General features: G+C 38.1%; 1 protein-coding gene across 3 annotated transcripts in view; it reads right to left on the bottom strand.

Moving 5' to 3' along the window:
• Nucleotides 1-17,576: 17,576 nt before the first annotated feature.
• LOC132858859 (NLR family CARD domain-containing protein 3-like) overlaps nucleotides 17,577-19,776 on the bottom strand; it is an 11,920-nt gene continuing 9,720 nt past the window's right edge. For all 3 annotated transcript variants that reach the window (XM_060889392.1, XM_060889393.1, XM_060889394.1), the window contains one exon: nucleotides 17,577-19,684. In XM_060889392.1, coding sequence (XP_060745375.1) covers nucleotides 17,881-19,684 — 1,804 coding nt within the window. In that variant the 3' untranslated portion in view covers nucleotides 17,577-17,880. The remainder of the gene's footprint in view (nucleotides 19,685-19,776) is intronic.

Below are 19,776 nucleotides of genomic sequence, written 5' to 3'. Positions count from 1 at the left end.
TTGTGCAAGGGGAATGCACAGCAAACTAAAGCATGCATGACGGCATTGGCCTGAGAAAGGAAAGGGTATTAATATGTGTGGTCTTTTTCTTTTATAAATGTTGAAATTTCATTCAGGGGCACGTTGGCTTAGTGGTTAGCACGTTCGCCTCACACCTCCAGGGTTGGGGGTTCGATTCCCGCCTCCGCCTTGTGTGTGTGGAGTTTGCATGTTCTGCCCGTGCCTCGGGGGTTTCCTCCGGGTACTCCGGTTTCCTCCCCTGGTCCAAAGACATGCATGGTAGGTTGATTGGCATCTCTGGAAAATTGTCCGTAGTGGGTGAGTGCGTGAGTGAATGAGAGTGTGTGTGTGTGCCCTGCGATGGGTTGGCACTCCGTCCAGGGTGTATCCTGCCTTGATGCCCAATGACGCCTGAGATAGGCACAGGCTCCCCGTGACCCGAGGTAGTTCGGATAAGCGGTAGAAGATGAATGAATGAATGAAATTTCATTCACATGACAAATTGTCTTTAAAAGTATAGTTAAGTAATAGCCATAAAGTGTACATTGTTTTTAAGACTTCTGGAGAGAAGAACATATTACTTTAGGCCGTGAATCTGTGAGCCTTGTCTTTTTTTGCTAAATTTGAAATGTCCTGGAAAAGTCCTGGAAAATGATCTCTGAAAAAGAGTGAGAACCGTGGTCCTCCAGCTGTCACTAAGGCATTTGGATACTGAGGATTACAATACCAAAGGCTATTCATTTGAATTTTATAACCTGATTACCTTTTTAGGATGTGACATACCTCACCAAAAGAAAAGAACCATCACAAGCATCCAACACTAATGTGAGATTTTTTCATTTGAAAAGAATAAACGCATAATACTTGAATCTGTATTTCTTAAATAACATTCTCTTTCACATTTATTAGTTCATTTTGTCCCCTCATCCAGATCAGTCTACCATTGGGGGCAGACCTGGCTACATCCAAACAAATACATGACCTTTTTGTATTTTAGTTCTATTTCTATACATTTTGATTCCTATTGGCTACTGACAGTTTACATGATGTATCTTAAAAACTCTTGTTCTTATTAGGATGACAGCCCTATGCCACATTCACCAGAAACTGTTGAAGAGGGGACCTCATCAGAAATTCAGGTAAATAAGAAATTTCTCCCTAGACTACAGTACATGTAATTTAGGAATGTTGTATTTAATTTTGGTTTACATTGTGTTATGTACATGTGTATAACAATTGTCCCTAAATCTGTGGCGACAAGATCAGGGGGCGTATTACAGAAACTTTCTATCTTAGGTCTTAACTTAAGATGTGATTTGTTAAATTAGGATTTTTCGCAAATTCATATTACAAAAGCAAATCTTAAGTTGATTTAGGATTCTCATCTTATATCACCAAATCTTATCTTATCTCTAGTTAGGAAATCTTAATCTCAGGAAATCTTAAATTGCTCAATCATGGTCAGCTACTATATCAACTCTTACAGTAGGTCTGTTACGAAGCAACCAGCAATGCGTGAGCTGCTGCTAAAGTAAACAAAAGAATTGTCCTTTTTATTTCAATGGAGCAGAAAAAGAAATTTTATTACATCATTGTAATCATAGTCTGTGTTTTTTTTATTATTGTTTTAGCATACAGTAAATGTGCTGCACATCATCTGTGAGATACCATTAAATGTAAACATTTAGCAAATGTGACTTGCAAAAATATGAGAACTATTCTTCCTAAGTGCTAGGATACTAATATGTATTTCAACATTTGATAGAGACATGAGAAGAAATAGATGCTGACTGTGTATTGTATGCATATGCACTTAGGAATGTTATTCTGTAATAGCTTTTGTCTTAAATGAGGTCCTAACTGAAATTACCATGGTTAGCAAACAGTTAAGATAAGATTTTAAAATTAAGATTTTTCTGTGTTACGCAGATGCTTAAATCATTACATAATGCATTGTTGATAAAAATAAGTATTTCAACATTTAAACTGTAACACACTTCTTTTGGTACACACTTACAGTACTTATAATCACTCATACTGATTCTGTCCCATTTGTTACATAATTCCAACCAATCAAACCATGCCTCTTCTGGTCCCTTAAAAGACCATGTCACAGAAACCAGTTGGCTGAACATCCTTGCTTTTTACCTGAAGCACAATGTAACAGGGGCTTTAATGGAGGACCTGCTGAAGCTGTTAAGGTTGTGTAGTTGTGATTCTGCAAGTATACCATGTAGCAAGTACATGCTAGAGAAGGCGTTTGAAGATTTTGTAGACAAGTCAGAATGCCATCATTATTGTGGTTTTTGCAGCTCTTATATTGGCAAAATCAATGTCAAAAGACAGTGAATTAAAATGTCAGATTTGCTCATCAACCCAAACTGTTAGACAAAGTTTAGAGTTGGGTCATTTTTTATTTATATACCTTTGAAGGATCAGCTTAAAGCTCTTTTGGAAAATGAACCTATTAAAAATGATTACACTGAGCAAAACAGAGATGGAATAACAGATATATCTGATTTGAAGTTGTACAAATATCTGAAATCAGTTAGCAATTCTTTCTTTTCCCTGTCATTCAATTGTGATGGAGTGCCTGTGTTCCAGTCATCTAAATTTAGCATCTGGCCCTTACTATGCTCTGTTAATGAAGTAACCCCAGAAGGAAGAGAAAAAAATGTCATACTATGTGCCTTATGGTTTGGGTCATCTAAACCACTAATGCCTAGCTTCCTCAAACCTTTTGTGGAGGAATGCAAAAGTCTTGGGCAAACAGGTCTTCAGTGGCAGGATCCGGTAGATCACACAATCAAAACAGCAAAGGTCTATGCATTATGTTCCATATGTGATGCTGTTGCATGACCTTTACTGCAAAATTTCAAACAGTTTAATGGAGAGTATGGATGTTGGTACTGTCTACGTCCAGGTGTTCAAGTGAGAAAAGGCAATGGGACAGTGCGAGTGTATCCTTGTTTGGAGGAGATGTCAGACCTTAGAGATCATGACACAACTGTGCAAATAGGTGAGATTGCCAAAAATAATGAACAGAGTGTTTTGGGCATTAAAGGGCCATCTCTGATTGTGGACTTGCCCAATTTTGACCTGATCAATGGCATGGTCCCTGATTACATGCATTGTGTGTTGCTGGGGGTTTGCCGGCAAATAGCCACTTTATGGTTTGATTCCAAAAGCTACAGTAAACCATGGTATATTGGTTTGAACACTGCAAGAGTGGATGGAAATCTATTAGCAATTAAGCCTCCAAGCATTTTTTCCCGGATTCCACGGTTTATTGCTGAGTGTAGGTTTTGGAAAGCTCATGAATGGTAAAACTGGCTTTTATATTACAGTTTGCCAGTTCTTAAAGGAATTCTTCCAAATAAGTACCTTTGCCACTGGGCTTTACTTGTGAAGGGTGTGAGTACTTTGCTAAGTTCAGATATTAGTCAACAGGATATTGACAATGCTCATGATGCTCTTGAGATCTACAGTATGTTAAATCAGTTCAGTCTTTGTATGGCGAAGATCAGATGACCTACAATATGCATTCGCTCCTGCATTTGACTAAGAGTGTTGAGAATTTGGGTCCTCTCTGGGCCCAGTCTGCTTTCATGTTTGAGAGCTATAATGGCTACTTGCTCAAGCAAGTCAAAAGCAGTAATGCAGTGCCTCAGCAGCTTTGCAAAAGAGTTGCATGGTCTCGGGCATTGCCACGCATTGCTAACGCCTGCTTGTCTAATGATGTCTCACCTGAAATGAAATCATTCTACACAGAAATGACCTCCAGGGTGACTGCACTTGGAGTGCCAAAGATTAGGCCAGTGTCTGAAAATGATACGAATGCATTGCATGCATTGCTAGATGTACCTAGAACATCTATTGGCAAGTACTATAACAGAGTAGTTGTTAATGGAGAGGTAATTCACAGCCAAACATACACAAAGACAAAGAAAAGAAACAACTCTGTTGTGATATTGAAAGATGGCAGTGTTTTCAAGATTTCATACTTTCTCTGTGTCAGTGATGACCAACATCACCTTTATGCAGTTGGCAAATTCGGAAATTGTGCAGTGCAGAAGCTGGTTAGAGGATGTACTGTTAAAATATCACTGAACTTTATGAGGACTGTTCATTTTCCTACAGGATTTGAAAGAGCAGTTGACAGCAATGACATTGTGAAACCATGTGTTTTCATTAATTGTGATCAGTCCGGGCCTGTTGTTTGTGAACAAATCAGAACATATTACTGTAAATAAACAAAGGTGAGTTAAACATGTTTCTAGACAGATTTAAAATGTTGAAAACTAGGGGTTGAACATTGGCCGGAACATATTTGACATAACTTTTTTTGTTTTTATGTTTGTACTGTACAAGACCAGAAATAGTGAAATTGTGATGTAGGGTTTGAAAGGAAAACAATGTTGATGCATGAAATATGCAACTGTATTCTGTAGAATATGCTTTAATAAATAATTTTGTATTATTGTAAATTTGTGCTTGTATGTGTAGTTTAAATGATTTGTTTTATGTAAAGTTGAAAGTCTATACCAGGGGTCGGCAACCTTAAACACCCATTTGGACCCGTTTCCCACAGAAAAAAAAAAACACAGGGAGCCACAAAACCCTTTTGACATCTAAAATGAAGATAACACTGCATATATCGTTTTTTAACTTTATGGAAAGTATAGAAAAAACTGTAGTGTGTTGCATTTATGAAATCAATGAACTGCTACCGAGTAAACGAAATTTTTCTGCAGGCAAACAAAAATATTTTGAACAGTTTGAACTAACCTTAACAAAAACGATGCTGGGTTGAAGGTTGCTTTCAAATAAAATGTTCAATGTCTAATTGAGTCCTCTTCGTATTCATGACATCAAAATTTTAACCTGCCGGCTGCAGCAAACCAAAAATGCGTCTGCATCTGTGTCGGATTTCGCAAGTGGGCAGTTATGACGCATATTTTGAGCGACAAAAAAATTAAACACGGTTAATTTTAATGCAAGGCTATCAAGTGTCACACATTGAGAGTGACAGTCACGCATGTCTGTCTTTTGTCACGCTCTCTCCCGCCACACATCATATTTGTCGCGCAGAAAAACTGAGGCCATGTCCACACTAATACGTTTTCGTTTGAAAACGTATATTTTTCTCTCCGTTTTGGCCTTTTGTCCTTTTCGTAGCTGTTGGAAGACGCTCTCCAAAGCGAATAAATTTGAAAACGCCGTCTTCGCGTCTTAGTGTGGACTGTAAAGACGGAGGCTTTTGAATACTATGACGCATTTTTAGTCATGTGATGCAGTCATGTGACCAATTCAGCCAAGATGGTGAACGACATTGTGCAGCAGTTGTTTTGGATGCTCTCCGTTTTGACAGCCTTGTTAAAATGTCAGTTTGTACATACTGCAGATTGCGTTTCTTCAAAGAAGGCAGAATGTTTACTCGCAGTTGCTGTTTAGCCGCGGAACTCGAGGACAGTTGTGTTTCAGACCGTACATGGAGCGGAGATTTTGGGTGAGAACTGGATGCTGCCGTGCTTGGTGGGATAACTTTGTGTGTGGAATTGTCGTGCCTGAGGAGTGGCGTGAAAACTTCAGAATGTCTAGGGATTCTCTGTACCATCTGAGTGAACCCTGCTGAAAAATCCAGCATATACCAGCATGAATTCCATGCTGGTCTAGGCTAGTTTTTACTGGTTCATGCTGGTATAGTGCTGGTATAATGCTGGTCAGTGCTGGTATAGTACTGGTATAGTGCTGGTATAGCTGGGTGGCAAGCATAGTCATGGTGGTATCAAGCAAAACGGGGCTGGTGTAGCTGGTTAACCAGTATGATCTTGCTGGAATGAGCTTTATGGGAACAACCTTTATTTTTGCTTGTGTATGTTTCTATGCAACACATTAATATAAGATTATAACACGATATATTGGAATATATTTAATTATAAGTGTGTTATTTCTTTTTGAATAAAGAACTGAAATAACAAAGCTCAAAAAGCTTTGAATAACAAAGAATAAAAACATTTAAAAAATCGTTCGTTAGTGTCTCCACAAATTAAATATAGTAATATCAACAAATGTGGACTTCCTGGGCTCCATGAGGGAAGCAGCATATAAATCATACAGAATGATGGTTTTTGCAAGATATTTATATATCACCAACACGGCACAATAATATCAGAACAGAATGCAATGAAACTGAGGGGAGGCGAGTAAGAAATGTGCGCGCCAGGTTTCTTGACCCTTGAACGATGCTCATTTCAAATTATTAAATTTTGCCACTTTCTGTTATTACTCTGAATTAAAACGTTAAGAAAAATTCAGTTTTGTAGACATTATGCTTGTCAGATTAAATTATACTTTCAGATTGTGAACATCATATAATGTCTATTGAAGTGCTTAGGCTCCTGTGATTCAATAAATGAATAAAATGTATTTTGTTTATGAACAATCATTTATTGTGTAATTGCTTCAAGATATTCAGCAGCGGGAAAAAGTTAGCCTACTTGTTGTTACTGCATAAAAAAAAACTCCACTCTTTCAAACTGTACATTAACTGTACATTCAAATTGAAAATTAACTCATGCCCTTGTAGGCATTGTAAACATGAATTGTTGAAACTGAAAATGTCCACAAAAATACATTTTACTTTAATGTAAACTTTACTGTACATGTCTGTCATCAGAAAGGAATCAGAGAAAAACAGAGCATTACCAAAAAAGTCCATCAAACAACTTAAACACAGGTCCAACGTTGTAACCATGGCTACAGGAAACTTAGAATTAAACAAACAATAAATAGCATTAATATAAAGTCCAAAATGTTCAAGTCCAAATACAAATTTCTTCAAGTACAAATTCACCCGAGTGCGTGACAAGTCCGAGTTCATTCAAAATTGGACTCGAGTCCGAGTCCGAGTTCGAATACCCCAACTCTACATGTCAGTATTTGTACTATACATTTGTGTTGTGAAGGTTTTTGTTAGAAACACAAGTCTATCAACATGATCCAGCTTTAGTGAGGACCACAAGAGAGTAACAATATTCCCCCAGTACTAAAAGCCCTCTCTGAAGGGGAACCTACACCTGACTTAACAGTGGACATTGTCTCAAAGCAGCTTTCAAACCAAATATATCACAAAACATTTATTATATAAAGATTAATAGATTAATTATGCTAGAAAGGATAAGCAAGAGTAGTGTAGATTCTATAGGAGATAATCTGGATGCATTAAGCAGAGTTAGTAACCCCCCAACTCTCGCATTAGAGTCCTTACTGGGGCAAATGGGTGAGGACTCGGCAGCATAGGCACAAAGAAAAAGCTTTTTTCACACGGGAGCACCACTCCTCTCCACCTCACATGTGTAGTGGCTATCTTACGCTGTTAAAAGGCCAATGAGAGGCTGAAGCAGGAAATCAATGCATTTGTGACGCATATGAAGTATCAGTGAGGCAAACAGCTGTTAATAGTCCCATTTTATTGCACAGACAGATATTTCTTCATGTTTGAAAGTTGTATATATGTGTATATGGTCAACAAAGAATACATCGTCCTGACTCACTCCCTATCTCCCACACTAAGTGAACAGGTGACTAATATTCCTATTCCCAGGTAATCCTGTGATCCTCCACCATGATCACATGACATTAATTTAACTCTTTCATGTCCCTTTCATTCCAGCCCCTAATTATTCTCAAGTAATAATTACATCTCTATAAATTAGACATGAAATCAATCAACAATAATGCATTTACATCACATCACTTCTTTCAAAATCCTGAAAAAGTCAGGCAGAAAATTTCAGGCAGAAAAGTCAGGCATATTTTTGAAAATAAAGTCATCAAAAGTCAAAAAATATCAAATATCTGGAAATGTTTGAATTATGCGTCCAATAAGCCAGGAGTTTTGAGCTGGTGTATTGTCCACAAAGAGCACTATGTCTCAATGCTTCCAGGTCATTTGGGTCAGTGTGCTTTGGTGATTGATCGACCATTGATAATAGATTCAACTTCGCAAAGAACCGTTTGCAAACTCTCTTCATCCAAATTCTGCAGCTTTAAAATGGAATTCAAAACTTTCCGTACAGATCGAATTAACCTTTCCCAGGTCCCTCCGTAATGTGATCCAGTAGGGGGGTTAAATGACCATTTAATACCTTTCTGAAGGAGGACATCATTAATTTGACACTGATTCCATGCCTGTATGGCAACTTTTAATTCCCGCTCTGCTCCAACAAAGGTCCTTCCATTATCAGATCGGAGTTCTTTGACTTGACCACGTCTTGCAATGAAACGTCGAAGTGCATTTATAAATGAATCTGTGTCCAATAAGGGTGCCACTTCAATATGTATAGCCCGTATGGCTAAACAGGTAAAAATTACTCCATATCTTTTCACCACACTTTTTCTGCTTTTTACCTCGAAAGGTCCAAAATAATCCACCACAACACGGGTAAATGGTGCCTCATTCGGAGTGACTCTGTCTGATGGTAGGTCAGCCATCTGTTGGCATCCTGGAAGTGAATTCAGTCTTTGACATATGACACATTTGGATAGTACACTTCTTATTGCTGTACTTGCACCTGTAATCCAATATTTTTGTCGTAATTTAGACAACATATGATTACGACGTCCTACTTCTTTGTGTATGTGTATGTGAACATCAGAAATGTGAGAATTCTTTGCTAGAATGACTGGATGCTTGGATTCTTCAGGCATTGATGCCCTACTTAATCTGTCACCAACCCTCAGAACATCATTAAGCATAGGACAAAGTCCATAAATGTGGCTACCTTTCTTTACAATTTCCCCTCTTTTTAGACAAGCAAGCTCATCAGGAAACATCTTTTCTTGTGAGAGTCTAATAATCTCCAACTCAGCTGTCTCTAGTTTTTCTGGTGTGAGATGAGACTTTTCGAGTTGACCTTTGAAAATCTCCATTTCCTTTCCCAAAGAATTTCCTTGTTGTCCAACAGAATGAGCTGAAGCAAGTCTCAGTTGTTTCCTCTTCTGACTAAGAGATAAGAGCAGTTTCTTAAATCTTAAAATCCAAGCCATTGCCTTTTTCAAACAGAACCAAGAAAGAAGGGATTAATGAAATGTGCAAGCTTGTCATCCTCTTCATGAAGCTGCACAGAGTTAATCTCAATACCTTTCTTGACCTCAGGGTCATCCACTTCATCACTTTTCAGGTTCATTCAGATTGGCAGGCCATTCACTTTCAGAATGAAGAAGAAAGACAGGACCTGATGTCCATGTCCTGTTTTTGAGAAAGACTTTGGCAGTCGATCCTCTAGAAGCAACATCAGCTGGATTGCTTGCTATATCTACATATCTCCACTGTGAAGCTTATGAATTGAGAATTTCTGTCACCCAATTGGCTAACAAGATTTTGAATCCTGAAGTCTCGTTTTTGATGTATTTGAGAACAGAAGCACTGTCTGTCCCTGTCTGTCCAAAAAACAGAATCCTGAAGCTGCAGATGTAATTCTTTCTTCCATATAACATCCATACGGCTTGCCATTGTAGCAGCAATGAGCTCCATACGTTGGATGGTAACAGACTTCATTGGGGCTACTCTTGACTTTCCCATAATAAAAGCACAATGTACTAGAGAATGCATATTGCGTGTTAGCAAGTATGTCACAGTTCCATAGACATCCTTGCTTGCATCTGAAAAATTATGCAACTGTGCAAATGCAAATGTCACCAAAGTTTGGAGGTTTTAAACCTCTTGTAAGCTCAAAGCTTTCCAGAAGATGAAGTTCTAAGTAAGCTAATCTCATAATGCCCATCAAAAAGCTTAGCAGAATTTGTCACCATTTCCATAAATTTCTGATCTTCTCTTGAATAGCTAGTTTGTTCATCTTGGCTACATTCAGGGAAGTCCATTTTAAACTGCTGTTGCCACATGTCTTCCAGATTCAGAACTGAAATTCTATTGACTGTGACTTCTGTTTGAGCACAATCCTTTACACCATGGGTATCTCCAGATAGTGGTCCATTAACAGTCCATCCTAACATTGTCCTGATTGCATATGGTCCATCATTCACACTGCGGATGACTTCCATAAACCAAAACTTTAGGAACATTGGTTCCAATCAACAGCTCAACCCCTGCCCCAATCTCAGGTACAGTATTGTTCAAAATAATAGCAGTACAATGTGACTAACCAGAATAATCCAGGTTTTTAGTATATTTTTTATTGCTACATGGCAAACAAGTTACCAGTAGGTGCAGTAGATTCTCAGAAAACAAACAAGACCCAGCATTCATGATATGCACGCTCGTAAGGCTGTGCAATTGGGCAATTAGTTGAAAGGGGTGTGTTCAAAAAAATAGCAGTGTCTGCCGTTGACTGTACAAACTCAAAACTATTTTGTATAAACGTTTTTGTTTCTAGGATTTAGCAATCCTGTGAATCACTAAACTAATATTTAGTTGTATGACCACAGTTTTTTAAAACTGCTTCACATCTGTGTGGCATGGAGTCAACCAATTTGTGGCACCTCTCAGCTGTTATTCCACTCCATGATTCTTTAACAACATTCCACAATTCATTTACATTTCTTGGTTTTGCTTCAGAAACAGCATTTTTGATATCACCCCACAAGTTCTTGATTGGATTAAGGTCCGGGGATTGGGCTGGCCACTCCATAACATTAATTTTGTTGGTTTGGAACCAAGACTTTGCTCATTTACTAGTATGTTTGGGGTCATTGTCTTGTTGAAACAACCATTTCAAGGGCATGTCCTCTTCAGCATAAGGCAACATGACCTCTTTAAGTATTTTGACATATGCAAACTGATCCATGATCCCTGGTATGCGATAAATAGGCCCAACACCATAATAGGAGAAACATGCCCATATCATGATGCTTGCACCACCATGCTTCAGTTTTCACTGTGTACTGTGGCTTGAATTCAGAGTTTGGGGGTCGTCTCACAAACTGTCTGTAGCCCTTGGACCCAAAAAGAACAATTTTACTCTCATCAGTCCACAAAATGTTCCTCCATTTCTCTTTAGGCCAGTTGATGTGTTCTTTCGCAAATTGCATCCTCTTTTGCACATGTCTTTTTTTAACAGAGGGACTTTGCAGGGGATTCTTGAAAATAGATTAGCTTCACACAGACATCTTCTAACTGTCACAGTACTTACAGGTAACTCCAGACTGTCTTTGATCATCCTGGAGCTGATCAGTGGCTGAGCCTTTGCCATTCTGGTTATTCTTCGATCCATTTTGATGGTTGTCTTCCGTTTTCTTCCACGTCTCTCTGGTTTTGCTCTCCATTTTAAGGCATTGGATATCATTTTAGCTGAGCAGCCTATAATGTTTTGCACCTCTTTATAGGTTTTCCCCTCTACAATCAACTTTTTAATCAAAGTACGCTGTTCTTCTGAACAATGTCTTGAACGACCCATTTTCCTCAGGCTTTCAAATGCATGTTCAACAAGTGCTGGCTTCATCCTTAAATAGGGGCCACCTGATTCACACCTGTTTTTTCACAAAATTCAGTGATTGAATGCCACACTGCTATTTTTTTGAACCCCTTTCAACTAATTGCCCAATTGCACAGCCTTACGAGCATGCATATCATGAATGCTGGGTTTTTTTTCTGGGAGAATCTACTGCACCTACTGGTAACTTGTTTGCCATGTAGCAATAAAAAATATACTAAAAACCTGGATTATTCTGGTTAGTCACATTGTACTGCTATTATTTTGAACAATACTGTAAATGAACACTCTTTAATTGGGGCCATCTTTGCAAGTCACTTTCTTTAGGTACTGTATATTCCTCTTGTGAACAGGCATACTTTCTTGTGTGTAGACTCGATGCAATTCACAAAAGTCATTCCCATTCAATCCTGCTACCTCCATTTCAGAAAGAGCATAGCTACTAGTAACCTTTTCTTGTCCCATAGTTCTTAAAAGTATCCGCACTTTGGTTCCTGTGAGGTTAAGGTTTTTCATTAAACTCTCAGTACAAAACACAGCTGTGCTCCCTTGATCTAAAAAGGCGTAAGTAGTAACAATTTTATTGCCTTTCTTGGCTTTGATCTGTACAGGCACAATTGGGAGTTTACAATCGTAGTCACCAGCCCCAGTAAGACCACTGGAAATCAAAACATCATTCACTGCCATCTTTGGTTTCTTCTCAGTTGTATCAAGAGTCTTTTCCTTTGGAAAGATATGTAGCAAAGTGGGATGTTTAAGACCACAAACATCACAACAAAGACATTTTCTGCATTCTTTGCTTGGTAGCAAAGAATAGTAGCAGTGGTAGCAAATCTGGTTCATTTTATTCCAGGACGAGAAAGAAATTTACTTCTTTTCACATCCTTATTCATTACTACAGGATCATCCTGTATATTTCCAAACACTGGGTCCATTACCACTTTGACTTGATACTCTATAAAGTTAACAATATTAATGAAGGTAACTCGGAGGTTACGTCTTTCTTGTAATTCACAAGCCATTGATCTCCATTTATCCCAAAGTCTGTAAGGGAGTTTCTTTATAATAATCGTCATATTGGCTGGCATGTCCAACTCACACATATATTGTACCTCCTCCATGACATTACCACGGCCTCTAAGGAAAAGACTGTATTCTTGTAAAGCATTAACATCTTCAGCTTTAATCTGAGGCCATGACAGAGCTTTATTCATACCTGTATAAGCAGATGCAATTTTCTGTTCATTTCCAAAATGTTCATGCAACAAATCTTTGGCTCTCATATATCCCCTGTGTGGGTCAATATGCTGACAACTTTGTACTAAATCCCTTGGGGGACCAACAGTATATTGTTCAAGGTAATACAGACAATCACTGTAGTTATCAGTCTTACTCTCAACACTGTTCATGAAAGCTCTCATGAATGCATGATACTGGAAAGGGTCACCATCAAACACTTTCAGATCTCTTTTGGGTAAGGATGACAAACATTGCTGTTTTAACAAGAGCGTTGTTATTTAATTTTGCTTTCTCATTACACCATAAATGTTGCTCTGCACTTCGTCTTCAACATGTGGACCCAATGCATTTCCTTGTGTCCCTTGTTTGGCATCCAGAAGGATGATGCACCCCTGTTGGAGGCTGTAAGGGTACTCTCAGTTGTACAACTCCTCCATTAGGCCTTACTCCGGATCCTAATTGGTCATGCATTGATCCATTCACATTTACTGAAATTTGAGGAACAAATGATTTAGCACTGGCATTAAGACTCTGTGTTTTCCTTCGATCTGACTCAAGAACGTACAGAAGAAGTAGATGACACCCCAGATCTTATTTCACTAATTGAGCTCTGATTTTTAGATGATCTGCTGCCCACAGTTGAGGCATTATCATTAGGTTTAATGCCATCTTGTAGTTTATCTGATATAACAATGGATGAAGCTTGAACTGTCGCTGAAGCTTGATGAAGCTTGAACTGTCGCTGTTGCACCAGTTTCAGACTGAACAGGAATAACATTCTCCTCTGGCGTCTTCAACCACTTTTGAACTGCATCTTTAATTGTATCAGTATATTTCATGATGCTCAAAAATCATTCATTTTGTTTTTCCTGCTCATCTTCAGGAAGTAAGGAAATCACAATATCATGCAGCTTATTGGCATTTTCACAAAATTCAACAAGAGTTTCAAACAGCATTTGCACCTGAGAGGCATTTTCCTTTCTTGTCATCAGATTCTTCATCTTTGGAATCAACTCTAATTTTATTCACCTTTGTTTTTCGTTGCTTTTGCAAACTTTCAATGTGGTTCGCCAAGGCTTTTACAGTGGGTTTGGCTACTCTTTTTTCACCATCCATGACGTCATCAGCACTCGCTTCACTCATGTTTGTATGCTTTCCAACGCATCAACAACAATCATATCACACTTTACTTCCAACTTCTCACAGCATAACAATGAAACGTAGACAAACACCATCAACTTTCAAAAACATTGCGACATTATTTTCCACAACAAACGAATTGACAAACAACCTATTTCAAACACCAGAGCTCTGGACAAAACCAACTAAAGCCAAACAACAAACAAACCAATTGCGCGATCATCCCCAATGGATAAACAGCGTACCGAACACTAACAGCGCACTTTCCAAAACAGCACAGCTCATTAGAAAAAAGCCCAACAGGCTTACCAATGTAGTGATTGTTTGCGTGCTTCTCTTCGGAGCTTTGTTGGACATTTCTCGTTGGCGTTTCAGCTTCTATTTCATCTCTGTTGAGCAGAATCCTGTATTCCGCGACGCGATGTTCAATCTTTGCGATGGGTCCGCCAAGAAGTGAAGTTCTTTGTTGACAAAATGTAGTGGCTATCTTACGTTGTTAAAAGGCCGCTGAGAGGCTGAAGCAGGAAATCAATGCATTTGCGACGCATATGAAAGATCAGTGAGGCAAACAGCTGTTAATAGTCCCTTTTTATTGCACAGACAGATATTTCTTCCTGTTTGAAAGTTGTATATATCTCCCACACTAAGTGAACAGGTGACTAATATTCCTATTCTCAGGTAATCCTGTGACCCTCCACCATGATCACATGACATTACTTTAACTCTTTCATGTCCCTTCCAACATGTTTAACATGTTTTCTCTCTTCAGTTAAGAACCTGCTTAGAAAGAGCTCAAGGAGAATCAATCTTAAGGCATGTGAAATTAGCTAGGCCTTTAGGGGCTCCAGCAGCACTGGTTATGTGTATTCCGGGAGCCAGGGCACCACACATAGCAGGTAATCTTAGGGTCCTAGGCAAACACAGGTTCTCTAAGGTAATTTTCCATGTAGGAGCTAATGATATATGCCTTCCTCAGTTAGAGGTTACTAAAAATAATATTGTAGAGGTTATAAATTGAATATTGTAAATTACTGAAAGACAATGTCAAATGCTGTAGTATGCTCTGGCCCCATTCAAATGTGGCGTGGCTTTGTAGCTTACAGCAGGTTATTCTGGTTGAACTGGTGGTGCTTAGAAAACAATGTGGGCTTCATTCATTATTGGGACACTTAAGGGATTTTAAAGGCTGGCCTGATAGGACAGGAAAATGTCTGATAAGGTGCTGCTTTTATTTCTTGCAGCACAGCACAGAGTATTAGAACAGGCCTAGTTAATTGGTAACAATACATATACAGGGAGCTGACAATCCATCTGCTAGCTGTAGTGAGTCAATATAGAGTTCACAATATAGAGAATGTGCTAAACAAAAATCTATAAACACTCAACACAACTAAATTTGTTTAGTAACCTTATTAGCATAAAATTAGATCATAGTGAGTGCACAGCCAGCACCTGTGATCTAAAGCTAGGACTGTTAAATATAAGATATTTCATTGAAAGCATGTATTGTTATTCAAATGATTACTGATTTGAAGTTTAGTGTTCTATGCCTAACAGAAACATGGATTAAACTAAACAAGTTTGTCACATTAAATGAAGCTTGTCCACCCATTTAGAGTTACTGTATATACAACAGCCACGACTAACAGCAGTCGCAGATATTCATGATGACATTCATATATTTAAACATGTATTCAACTCATTGAAGTTCGTCTTACTAAGTTAACATATGTAGCCACAAAAAAAAAGTCTACTGAGTCAATTCCATGAATTTCTATTTACAGACCTATGGGACCATATTCTGAATCTCTGTGAATTTGCAGATTTGATTTCAATCCTAGTTGTTTCTTTAGATTAAGCATTAATTGTGGGATATTTTAATATTCTTTTTTTAAGATAGACGATCCTCAGAGAACAGCAGTTATGACATTTACATTTACATTTACAGCATTTGGCAGACTGGTCTTTGGTCTTTGGTCATTATAACCAACTAATGATTCAGTAGTGGTAATCAGAACATAGAAGGACCCACTCTTGATCTCATTTTAACCTTTGGATAAAATATAGAAAATATAGTCACACTGCCTCAATCGCTATCAAAAGCTACCACATACCAACAGAAAGACTTAACCAAATGGTCTCCCAGAATTATCATCCATGTTTGGATCACCATCTGACCCTATAGAACTCGATCAAGCAACTGATTACTTACAGTCACTGTTTCGCTACATCCTAGATATTGTAGATCCACTTAAAAGGAAAGTAATTAAAGAGAAAAAACTAGCTCACTGGTACAATGACCACACATTAACCTTAAAACAATCAAATAGGAAGTAATATAACTCAAATAGGAAGTAACATAAATAGTGTCAAACTAAATTATCAGTATTTCAATTAAGGTTCAGTTTCAATTAAGGTATCTCCAAACACTTATTGAAGATGATAAAAAATAATCCTAAATCATTTTTATTTATTACTGTAGCAAAAATAACTAGCAATAAAACCACTGTAGAAAAGTGCACACCATCTATGCCAATGACTTCATGAATTTTTTTAATGGAAAAATATATATCAGGCAGAAAGTTCAGATAAAAAATTGAATACCAAACAATTCAATAGATAATGCTGTGAATAATGTTACTGTTACTGATCAGCACTTAGACTGTTTTTCTCCCCTTCGAGAGTCTTAAATTCACTGATTTCTTATTTATCAACCTGCATATAGATCCCTTAACCACGTTTCTTTAAACAGATATTACCTGTAATGTAAATTACGGTAAATGTTCCACAAAGTTCTGTTTAGGCCCACTGCTTTTCTCATTTTTTTCTTTTCTATAGGCTACCCCTTGGTGTGATTATTCATAAACATGGTATTAGCTTCCACTGTTATGCTTATGACACACAACTATGTTTCAGCCAAGTCAGATGAGAGACACCAGCTAAATAAGATTGAAGGATACTGTATGTAAAGGACATTAGACAGAGGATGTCTACTAACTTCCTACTCTGACAGACAACAGGTTTGTACCAGGACAACAGGCAGCCAGAAGTGACTGTAATTGTGTCTTATTTGAAGCTTTCATCTTGCAGTTAACAAAAAGTGAGGTTAAAATATAATTTAGGAAAATAGAACAAGTACAATACTAGGCACTTAAATAGAATGTGTTACAACTATTAGCAGAGTTACTTACACTAGTCTAGCAGAGAACCTTCAAAATGATTTAGTAAGCCTTGTCCACAATTCACACCTTAAGGGAGACTAAAACTACATTTGATTATTCACCTGAGAGAACTAATAATCCTAGACCAATATTATAGCATACATAATGCTATTTAATATAACAATTTAAATAGCACAACTCTAGAACAAACTGAGGTAAGCAGGTAGTAAGGAAAAGTCAGAATCCTACCTTTCCACAAGAGAATAAATTCTAGATAATGAGTTAAAGCACACACTATGTCCCTTATTGAGATATGATTTGTATGTGTGTATGTGTATTCTCATACCTGTGTTCAAATATTAGTATTCAAATAATTCACAGTAATCAGAAAATAATAATGTTTCATAAAATTAAACCAGGTTCACACCAGTTTGACACACAAACAAAATAATATTCTTGTTATTATAAGTTGTAAAATTAAATAAGTAAAATATTGCCTAGTTTTTTTACACTTGGTTTTCTATGAAGGGTCATTTGCACCTCACAAATAAAACACTTTAACAAGTCAAAAGAACAGGAGAGGTATTAAAAAAGTTATATCTGGTGATTTTGCATTACTGCAGTAAACATGGTTCTGTATACGTATATGGTGGTATCATAGGTCTGAACATACACCAAATATCTAACATAAAACATCATAACATCGTCACTTTAAGAAACTTCTTAATTATGTCAGTTACTGTCAGAACGTCAAAACATTGAGGTTTTTCTCCTCAAATATAATCATATGCCCTTCAGTCTTATTCATTTGCTCATGCAGTTAAGATTATCTATTTGTTTTGCTCTTTCTAACACTTTAACAGTATAACAGTTATGTTCAGCTTTACTTACATTGCTTTACTGGATGCTTCAATCACAGGCATCATCTTCAGAACAACATCTTCTGTTATCTTATCTGTACTGAAATATTTACTCAGGTCAAATTCATCCAGCTCCTGTGCTGATGTCAGTAACACAAACACCAGAGCAGACAGCTGTGAAGAAGAAAGTTCACTTTGTTTTCCAGATTTCAGGTAGTGTTGGATTTCCTCCACTAGAGAATTATCACCCAGTTCATTCAGACAGTGGAACAGATTGATGGATTTCTCTGTAGGAAGATCTTCACTGATCTTCTCCTTAATGTACTGAACCGTTTCCTCTGTGCACCTGGAGCTACTTCCTGTCTGTGTGACTACAGCATATAAGAGTTTCTGATTGGACTCCAGTGAGAGACCCAGAAGAAAGCGAAGGAAAAGGTCCAGATGTCCAGTCGGACTTTCTAGAGTCTCATCTATAGCAATCTTGTGTACATGTGAGATTGAATATTTGTTAAATATATATTCTGCCATCCACTGTTCAGAGACCTGATACAGATGAACAACATTTCTCTGTTTAATCCTCAATGTCAGGTGCACATACAGAGCTGCGAGATGCTCCTGAATGCTCAGATGAACAAAGCAGTACACTTTACTCTGGTGAAGCCCAAACTCCTCTCTGAAGATCTGAGTACACACACCTGAGTACACTGCTGCTTCTCTCACATCAATACCACACTCTCTCAGGTCTTCATCATAGAAGATCAGGTTCCCTTTCTTCAGCTGCTGAAAAGCCAGTTGTCCCAGTTTAAGAAGCATTTCTTCATCACTTTCCTGCTTCTTTGAGTATTTTTCTCTGATGATGTTTGACTGAATGATGAGGAAGTGTGTGTACATTTGAGTCAGAGTCTTGGGGATCTCTCCACTCTCTGCTTCACCCAACATTCTCTCTAGAACAGCGGCTGAAATCCAGCAGAAGACTGGGATGTGACACATGATGTAGAGGCTTCTTAATGACTTCAGGTGTGTGATGATATTATTGGCCAGGCTCTGATCACTGATCCTCTTCCTGAAGTACTCCTCCTTCTGTGGGTCATTGAACCCTCCTACCTCTGTGACTCGATCCACACACTCAGAGGGGATTTGATCAGCTGCTGCAGGTCTGGAGGTGATCCAGATGAGAGCAGAGGGAAGCAGATTCCCTTTGATCAGGTTTATCAGCAGCACAGGCACTGATGCTGATTCAGTTACATCACACACTCTCACTGTGTTCTGAAAATCTAGAGGAAAACGACACTCGTCCAAGCCGTCAAAAATGAACAGAACTTTTTCCAAACTGGACATTTCTGTTTCTTTTGTTTGATTAAAAAAGACATGAAGGAGCTCCATCAGACTCAGTGTCTGGTCATTCATCAAGTTTAGCTCTCTGAAAGGAAGTGGAAATATGAGGTGGACGTCCTGATGTACTTTCCCTTCAGTCCAGTCCAGAATGAACTTCTGCACAGAGACTGTTTTCCCGATGCCAGCGACTCCCTTTGTCAGCACAGTTCTGATGGGTTTGTCTTGTTCAGATAAAGGCTTAAAGATGTCATTGCATTTGATTGGTGTTTCCTCTGTTGTTCTTCTCCTGGATGCTGCCTCGATCTGTCTCACCTCATGTTCATTATTGACTTCTCCACTGTCTCCCTCTGTGATGTAGAGCTCTGCATAGGTCTCACTCAGGAGTGTTTGTGTTCCCAGGTTTATTATCACTCCATTCAAACACTGAAACTTCTTCATTAGGTTTAATTTGAAGTTTTTTTTAAATTCATTTACCACATCAGATTCTGGGCCAGGCCTATAAAATGGTAAAGCAGGAAAATGTGGTGAGAAACAGACTTCAATTTTTTGACTTTAAAATTATTATTTTCTGACCGGTTACCACAGATA

This window comes from Tachysurus vachellii, chromosome 16 (assembly GCF_030014155.1).
Source record: "Tachysurus vachellii isolate PV-2020 chromosome 16, HZAU_Pvac_v1, whole genome shotgun sequence".
Taxonomy (NCBI): Eukaryota; Metazoa; Chordata; class Actinopteri; order Siluriformes; family Bagridae; genus Tachysurus; species Tachysurus vachellii.
Note: the sequence above shows the minus strand (reverse complement) of the source record. Positions and strands in the feature narration are given on the sequence as shown.